This window comes from Physeter macrocephalus, chromosome 8 (assembly GCF_002837175.3).
Source record: "Physeter macrocephalus isolate SW-GA chromosome 8, ASM283717v5, whole genome shotgun sequence".
NCBI classification, from domain to species: Eukaryota; Metazoa; Chordata; class Mammalia; order Artiodactyla; family Physeteridae; genus Physeter; species Physeter macrocephalus.
Window position 1 is genome coordinate 56915677 of NC_041221.1, and position 9312 is coordinate 56924988.

General features: G+C 38.2%; 1 protein-coding gene across 6 annotated transcripts in view; it reads left to right on the forward strand.

Annotated features, from left to right (window-relative positions):
* Positions 1 to 9312, forward strand: part of ITGA1 (integrin subunit alpha 1) — a 168992-nt gene that overhangs the window by 112718 nt on the left and 46962 nt on the right. For all 6 annotated transcript variants that reach the window (XR_008618050.1, XM_055086552.1, XM_055086550.1 and 3 more), the window contains one exon: positions 6785 to 6927. Coding sequence is in view for 5 of the 6 variants with exons in the window: in XM_055086552.1 (XP_054942527.1) it covers positions 6785 to 6927 (143 nt within the window). In the remaining variant the exon portion in view is untranslated. The remainder of the gene's footprint in view (positions 1 to 6784; positions 6928 to 9312) is intronic.

A 9312-nucleotide genomic window follows, 5' to 3' on the forward strand; every position in this document is an offset into this window, starting at 1 on the left:
TAGAACTGCTTTTGCTGCATCTCATAGGTTTTGGATCATCGTGTTTTCATTGTCATTTGTCTCTAGGTATTTTCTGATTTCCTCTTTGATTTCTTCAGTGATCTCTTGGTTATTTAGTAATGTATTGTCTAGCCTCCATGTGTGTGTGTTTTTTACATATTTTTCCGTGTAATTGATTTCTAATCTCATAGCATTGTGGTCAGAAAAGATGCTTGATATGATTTCAATTTTCTTAAATTTACTGAGGCTTAATTTGTGACCCAAGATATGATCTACCCTGGAGAATGTTCTGTGTGCACTTGAGAAGTGTGATCTGCTGTTTTTGGATGGAATGTCCTATAAATATCAATTAAATCTATCTGGTCTATTGTGTCATTTAAAGCTTCTGTTTCCTTATTTATTTTCATTTTGGATGATCTGTCCTTTGGTGAAAGTGGGGTGTGAAAGTCCCCTACTGTGATTGTGGTACTGTCGATTTCTTCTTTTATGGCTCTTAGTATTTGCCCTCCGTCTCCTCACTTTCAATCTGTATGTGTCCCTAGGTCTGACGTAGGTCTCTTGTAGACAGCATATATATGGGTCTTGTTTTTGTATCCATTCAGTGAGCCTGTGTCTTTTGGTTGGAGCATTTAATCCATTCACATTGAAGGTAATTATCGATATGTATGTTCCTATGACCATTTTCTTAGTTGTTATGGGTTTGTTTTTGTAGGTCCTTTTCTTCTCTTGTGTTTCCCACTTAGAGAAGTTCCTTTGGCATTTGTTGTAGAGCTGGTTTGGTGGTGCTGAATTCTCTTAACTTTTGCTTGTCTGCAAAGATTTTGATTTCTCCATCGAATGTTAATGAGATCTTTGCTGGGTAGAGTAATCTTGGTTGTAGGTTCTTCCCTTTCATCACTTTAAATATGTCATGCCACTGTTAACCTTATGGGAGTTCCCTTGTATGTTAATTGTCATTTTTCCCTTGTTGCTTTCAATAATTTTTCTTTGTCTTTAATTTTTGCCAACTTGATTACTATGTGTCTCGGCGTGTTTCTCCTTGGGTTTATCCTTCCTGGGACTCTCTGCGCTTCCTGGACTTGGGTGGCTATTTCCTTTCCCATGTTAGGGAATTTTTCAACTATATTCTCTTGAAATATTTTTTCGGGTCCTTTCTCTCTCTCTTCTCCTTCTGAGACCCCTATGATGTGAACGTTGTTGCATCTAACGTTGTCCCAGAGGTCTCTTAGGCTGTCTTCATTTCTTTTCATTCTTTTTTCTTTATTCTGTTCCACAGCAGTGAATTCCACCATTCTGTCTTCCAGGTCACTTATCCGTTCTTCTGCCTCAGTTATTCTGCTACTGATTCCTTCTAGTGTAATCTTCACTATCGTTAATCTGAATTCTTTTTCTGGAAGGTTGCCTATCTCCACTACATTTAGTTGTTTTTCTGGGGTTTTACCTTGTTCCTTCATTTGGTACATAGCCCTCTGCCTTTTCATCTTGTCTATCTTTCTGTGAATGTGGTTTTTGTTCCACAGGCTGCAGGACTGTAGTTCTTCTTGCTTCTGCTGTGTGCCCTCTGGTGGATGACGCTATCTAAGAGGGTTGTGCAAGTTTCCTGATGGGACGGACTGGTGGTGGGTAGAGCTGGCTGTTGCACTCATGGGCGGAGCTCAGTAAAACTTTAATCTGCTTGTCTGCTGATGGGTGAGGCTGGGTTCCCTCCCTGTTGGTTGTTTGGCCTGAAGTGACCCAACACTGGAGCCTACCTGGGCTTACTGATGGGGCTAATGGCGGACTCTGGGAGGGCTCACGCCAAGGAGTACTTCCCAGAACTTCTGCTACCAGTGTCCTTGTCTCCATGGTGAGACACAGCCACCCCCCGCCTCTGCAGGAGACCCTCCATCACTAGCAGGTAGGTCTGGTTCAGTCTCCTATTGGGTCACTGCTCCTTCCCCTGGGTCCTGATGCACACACTACTTTGTGTGTACCCTCCAAGTGTGGAGTCTCTGTTTTCCCCAGTCCTGTTGAAGTCCTGCAATCAAATCCCAGTAGCCTTCAAAGTCTGATTCTCTAGGAATTCCTTCTCCCATTGCCAGACCCCCAAGTTGGGAAGCCTGACATGGGGCTCAGAGCCTTCACTCCAGTAGGTGGACTTCTGTGGTATACGTGCTCTCCAGTTTGTGAATCACCCACCCAGCAGTTATGGGATTTGATTTTATTGTGATGGCACCCCTCCCACCATCTCATTGTGGCTTCTCCTTTGTCTTTGGATGTGGGGTATCTTTTTTGGTGAGTTCAAGTGTCTTCCTGTCGATGATTGTTCAGCAGTTATATGTGATTCCGGTGCTCTCATAAGAGGGAGTTAGAGCACGTCCTTCTACTCTGCCATCTTGAACCAATCTCAGGTTAGAAAATTTCTAAAGGTTCTTCATGTTCTAAGATTCTATGAGACTGTCCTATGTGAAATACCTTGAAATCAAGAACCAGTTTAACCTGAGGTTTCTTTCCATCCTAGATAGAAGAATCTGAGAACATTTGTCCTCATATGTAACAGTAGCATATAAAGTAATATAACTTTTTAGGAAAGTCATTTGGCGATGTGTATCCAGAGCCATAAAAATGTTTATACCACCTTGACCTTGAAATTTCATTTCTGAGGGTCTAACCTAAAGAAAAAATCCAATTATTTAAGAATGCCAAGGGAACAATTGTTTTCATAGTATTTTATTGAGGTAAATGGCATATACTTAATGTTCAAAAATATGGGAATAGTTAAGTAAATGGTAAATAGTAAATCCACTTAATGGAACATCATGCACCCGTAAAAATAAAAATTATAAAGCTGCTGATCCCATCATACCTGAAGTGACTTGAAGTGGTTATGGCACTGGGTATACAGTCAAACAGTACAGAGATACTCTTAGGTCGTAGAATCTTGAGTTTGTTTTCTGACTCTGCCCCTGGTTATGACTTTAGACAAATTGCCTTATTCATCAAAGCCTCAATTTGCTTATTTATTTAAAAATATATTTAAAATTTGGGTTGTTATGAAAATAAGATTAAATAATACCTGTAAGGTGCTTAGTGTTGTGCTTGACAGACAGCCGACCCTCAATAGGTATTGTCTATTGTTGTATATTATGTAATATTATATAGAAAACATTCCTCTTATTATTAGTATTATGATAGGCAGAACAATGCCCTAAAGATGTCCGTGTCCTAATCCCCAGATCCAGATCTTATATGGCAAAAGGGACATTGCAGATGTGATTTAAGTTAAAGATCTTGACATGAAGGGATTATCCTGAGATACCTGGCTGGACCCAATCTCATCACATGGGTTTTTTAAATCAGAGAAGCTTTCCTGGATGTGGACAGGGGATGATAGAACTATAGAAAAATGGTCAGAGATATGCAATATTGGCTTTTAAGATGGAGAAGGGGGGCCACAGCTAAGGAATGTGGGTGGTCTCTAGAAGCCACAGTGGACAAGGAAATGGATTCTCCTCTACAGCATCCAGAAGGAACCCAGCCCTGCCAACACTGTGATTTTAGCCCAGGGAGACCTAGGTCTGATTTCTAACTTTAAAAGATAATATATTTGTGATGTGTTACCATCAAATTTATGGTAATTTGTTACAACAGCAATAGAAAACTAATACAGGTGTATTATATACCTACTAAGAGTAGCTGACATTAATACTACTACTAATTAGTATTGAACAGTTACAACATTAAAGACATTGCCCACAAAGACATTGAAGTCCACAAAGACGTGAGTGACATTGTCACTTCTCTAAGGAAGTTCACACACTTTAACATGATATTTAATAATATATTAAATAATAATGTTATTTTATAAATAACACTACAGTAATTTTGGTATTCTGAGTGATTGTCATGGAATTCCTTAAAAACAAATAAACTTAAAGAACCCTAAATCTATTATTCTCAAAAACCTTGGGTTAATGATTTGCTTAGAGCAGACTTAGAGAATTCAAGACTGAAAGTTGCTGCTGTAAGCAAAAAAAATTAAGAGAACCTTCATTTCTGACCACAGTATTTATAATACATGACTCCTGTCCACCCAGAAAAGGAAATTTGGGGGTATGTTGTCTACACATCAGATGATGTGTTTTTTTGGTTTGTTTCATAAATCCTTTCATTATCTTGGTCAGAGGTTGGTGCTTTAGACATTTTGCCAACATGAAGTCTATTATATGTAAGATTTCTTTCAAAATAGAAAAGCACTCAGAAAGAGGTCAGGGAGAAAAATAGCTTTTTTTCCCCCAAATATTATTCTAAATCTAAAATTAAGCTTTCAAAATGTTTCCTTGTATGGGTTACACATTAAGAAGAGTTTGAATGTGTTCTCCCAATCCATGTGGCTTGAAAGTTGTTAGACTATGGAAATTCTTACTGAATAAGAAAAGTGAGAGGTAGACAGTTTATTAAAAAAAATCCCACAGTAACCAATAATAATCAGAAAGAAGCAGGAACTGAAGCTGTGCAACCTCCCTCAGAATGGAATCATCCACCTGTCTTTCTATAGCCCAGTAACTGCCTTTTGCCAACGTGCACTCGGCAAGTGCGTTTGCTGGTGAGAATACAGTCGAGATCCTGTTCCCTACCTCCCCCACCCACAGTTTGCTGATTTCTAATCACGCTAGACTGATTCACGAGGAAAAGTAAAGATGTGAGGCCAATGCATGACATCAAGTCAGATCCTACCTGTTTCCCGTTACCTCACCAGATCCTAGCACTTTTCCCAAGAAGTGAATTGTGAGAGCTGACAGGATTTACTCTTTATAAATCTACATACAGAACTATGCCATCGGTTTTCCTTTCTCTTCAATCGTGTGCCTTTCCTTTTCAGAAAGTGATATTAAGCTTTTAAATGTTTATAACGATTATCCTTCTATTACGACTAGACTTTACTGGGCCCGTCTCACTTTCTCTTTATTGTCTTTAGATGCCTGAGCTTCAACCAGGACTACCTGACTGGTTGTTATTGTCCCTGTGAAGATTTCAGCTAACGGTCTAGTAATCAATTGCGCATCATCAAAGTCAACTAGATAATCATACAACTCCAAGCCTCAAACATAATTTTCAACTTATTTTTTAAAGGTTCTTTTATCAGTTTGCATTCATAGCTCTGAAAATTGCAAAAAAAAAAAAAAAATCACTGTGTACTCTCACCCCACTCACCCCACTCTCTTCTTAATATTTCTAGTAGAGCTGCATGAAATACAACCACCTTTGTCTTGCACAGTCTTCTTTTCCATTTTATTTATGTATCAACATGACCCTAAAGTTTTTATTTTTTAAGCAATACTGTGGTTAGTAACATAAAAATATAACACATTACACATTAGAAAAAGAATATTTTACAGTCTATTATGTATAGTAAACTTTTTTAAAAGCTCTAAGGTGAAGAAAGGAAAATGTGAGAAAAATATTCATGAAGGGGAATATGGCTGAGGAATTGTGTTCCTTTAGGACTTGTAAGAATAAACATATTTCAGTACAAAACTTCTGTTCCTCTTTTAAAGTTTTGGAAGAAAGTGGAACTATTATCTTATGGTAAAATACTTGGTAAGTAAATTATCGATATAATCTTTTTCTCAGTAAAAAATGCTATTCTGTGGCATTTGGAAAAATAATCTGCCTTCTACTCCAATGATAGACAGCTCTGGTTATTAGAACATTTCTTCCTTCTGTAGAGCTGAAATCTCCACGTGGTAATTTTTATCTATTGACTTAGCTCTGTTCTCTAGAGATACAAAGAATAAATCTAATTCTTCACTCAAAAATTAATAATTATCTGCTTTAAAGACAGTTTAAAATTTTAAAGTTCATGAAGGCCCAATTAAAAAGAGGAATAATTGTGAAAAACTGTTCAAGCTCACTTTTAATCAAACAAATGAAAATTTAAATCACAGCAGGGTGATATTGTTTAACATTTATTAGAACATCCACAATTTTCAATAATAGTTATGTACCTAATGTTTGTAAGAATTTGGTTAAACTACTCTCTCCAGTGGCTGTTCATGGAATGAATTAGTACAAATATTCTGGAAACAATTTGTCAGACATTATAAGAACCATTAAAAATTTGCTCCAGTAATCTATTCCTTGAAATTTGTCATCAAAAGAAAGAAAAAAATTAAATACTCAAAGATGTCTTTGCAGGCTTAAGTGTAATGCCAAAAAATTAAAAACCACCTAAATTCCACCATTCCAACAGGGAATGGTCCTATGGTATAAACACAAGGCATTTATACCTTAACTGAGAAGGAAGCTTCAACCATTTAAAATTACAATTAAAAACTTAAGCAGCAATACAGAAGAGGTTTACATTTACTATGATTACAACTGTATAAAGTTATCGATTTCTATAGCACAGACACATGCATCCAAATGAAATACAATTGATTTATTTCAAAGGGGTAAATTGAGATTGCGAGAGTTGTGTGTGTGTGTGTGTGTGTGTGTGTGTGTGTGTTTTCTTTTTCTGTCAATGTTATATCATTTGTGCTTTTAAACAATGAAAAACTGAGGTTTGGGGAAAAATACCTTTTCAGAATGAAGCAGTTGTGGTAGATAATTAGAGAGCACACTAAAAGCTTCTACCTAAACAAACTTACCTGCATTAAAGTATATATATGTATTTTCAAAAAAAGAGAAGTCCATATAAACATATAACACTGATTCTCCCAACTGTTTAAAATGGATCTTAATTTATTCCATGCAGACTCTAAGGGGCTAGTGAGTATATCCAGCGTCTGTCTTTCGTTAGGTTACACAGTAAACTCCGCCACTGTTTCTGGAGATGTGCTCTACATTGCCGGACAGCCACGGTACAATCATACAGGCCAGGTGGTCATCTACAGGATGGAGGATGGAGACATCAGGATTCTCCAGACACTCCATGGAGAACAGGTAAACTTCAAAATCGTTGTTTTAAATTAATCCATTCACACTCTATCTATGTAAATTGAACTGTCTGTTGTCCTAAACTTTTTAAAAAACAGTACCCCCATATTCAACATGCACTGTGAACAGGGCCCCATGTTAAGTTCCTCGGAGGAATGTAAAGTGTCTGTGTCTTTGGCATCAGTAATATTTCAACTGGATGGAGGTAGGTGTAGGATGTGTAGATAATGATGTAGATACAGATGTACAAACATATACACAAGCAAAGAAATCTAAAACATTAATAAGCATGAAAGTGCCAAGGCCACAGACAGTAAATTCAGAACATAGAAAGATTCTTTTAGGGCTTCCCTGGTGGTGCAGTGGTTGAGAATCCGCCTGCCGATGCAGGGGACACGGGTTCATGCCCTGGTCCGGGAAGATCCCACATGCCACGGAGCGGCTGGGCCCGTGAGCCATGGCCACTGAGCCTGTGCGTCCGGAGCCTGTGCTCCACAACGGGAGAGGCCACAACAGTGAGAGGCCCGCGTACCACACACACACACACACACACAAAAGATTCTTTTAAGCTAGGATGGTACAGAAAGTCTTAATAAGAGATAAAATGTGGGCTAGTCTAGAAGAAAGACAGAATGTAGATAGGTAGAAAGCGCAGTGAAAGAGCCAGTGGGGCCCAACTGTGTGAGGTTTTGAATGGTAGACTAAAGAATTTGGATTTTCCCTTGGAGGTGATGGGAAATAATTTGTAATGTGTAAAGTCAGAGAATTCTCATTAGATAATATTGAATATTAAAAGTAGTTTAAGAAATTATATATGCAATATGCAAACATAAGTGTATGTAAGTCTTTTTTAAACTGAAATAAACATCTGTGCTATTGTTGGTTATTGTTAAATGGTGATAATTTGGGTAATTTTTATTCCTTTCTTCATAGTTTTCTGCATTTTCCAGGTATTCTAGAATGAGATTTTATTCTACATTCCTCATAGGATGGGGGCATTCTTGGGCTTCACTAAGTATTCCAACTCACTAGACTACCCCCCCACACACACTCACACAAACTACTCAGAAGGTCAAGGCAGCACCAGCCTCCCTCCCCTGTAGGAGCCCTGGAAGCAGCCCAGCACAACAGCACAGCTGAGGTGCCAAGAGACAGACACTTAAAGCAGGTGCAGGAGCTGCCCTGGCTTTAAAGCCCTACAGGAGCCAACGTCTTTTATAACAGCACCACAGACATAGCTTCCCTGGGTCCTGCTAAAGGCATGCAGTTAGAAGAGTCACTGCAATCTAGGAAGCCCAAAATATGTTATCTCCATCGGGTGTTTCCACCCACCCTAAATGCAATGTTCCAATCAGAGGTTTTTTTCACCACACGCAATGTTGCTAAGTGTTATAGCTGAATATGATGATCATATTTCCAGGGGGACAGAGTTAGAACAAACCAAAGGTCAGATTCTCTTTTACCAGCTGAGAGGGTGTTATTAGCACTTTGACAATATTTATAATCAGAAAATGCATAAACAATAAAAAACAAGACTTTTGTTGGAGCTGAAGGATGAGGCGAGAAGAACCTGAAATGATAGAGCAACAATAAACATAGAAAAGGAAGGGATGTGGCAGACATAAATAAGGAAGAATTGACAAGATTGTAAAAGAAACCATTTGGATGACATCTTAGGCCCATTATCACTCTATTGATTGTCTCTAAGACAGGAAGTGTAAAATTTTGTGAAAAAAATTGCTTATGAATGCTTGAGGAGAGTATCACGAATATTGTAAATCATGAGTGATTTGAGTTTCAAGCCTGGGAGTCTGGGAGAAAGATGGCACCATGATTAGAATGTCAGCAACTCATAAAAACAAAAATAAACAAATGGGACCTAATGAAACTTAAAAGCTTTTGCACAGCAAAGGAAACTACAATCAAGATGAAAAGACAACCCTCAGAATGGGAGAAAATATTTGCAAACAAATCAACGGACAAAGGATTAATCTCCAAAATATATAAGCATGCAGCTCAACATTGAAAAACAAACAACCCAATCAGAAAATGGGCAGAAGGCCTAAGTAAACATTTCTCCAAAGAAGACATACAGATGGCCGAGAAGCACAGGAAAAGCTGCTCAACATCACTAATTATTAGAGCCATGCAGATCAAAACTACAATGAGGTATCACCTCACACCAGTTAGAATGGGCATCATAAGAAAATCTACAAACAACAAATGCTGGAGGGGGTGTGGAGAAAAGGGAAGCCTCTTGCACTGTTGGTGGGAATGTAAATTGATACAGCCACTATGGAGAACAGTATGGAGGTTCCTTAAAAAACTAAAAATAGAACTACCATACGACCCAGCAATCCCACTCCTGGGCATATACCCTGAGAAAACCAT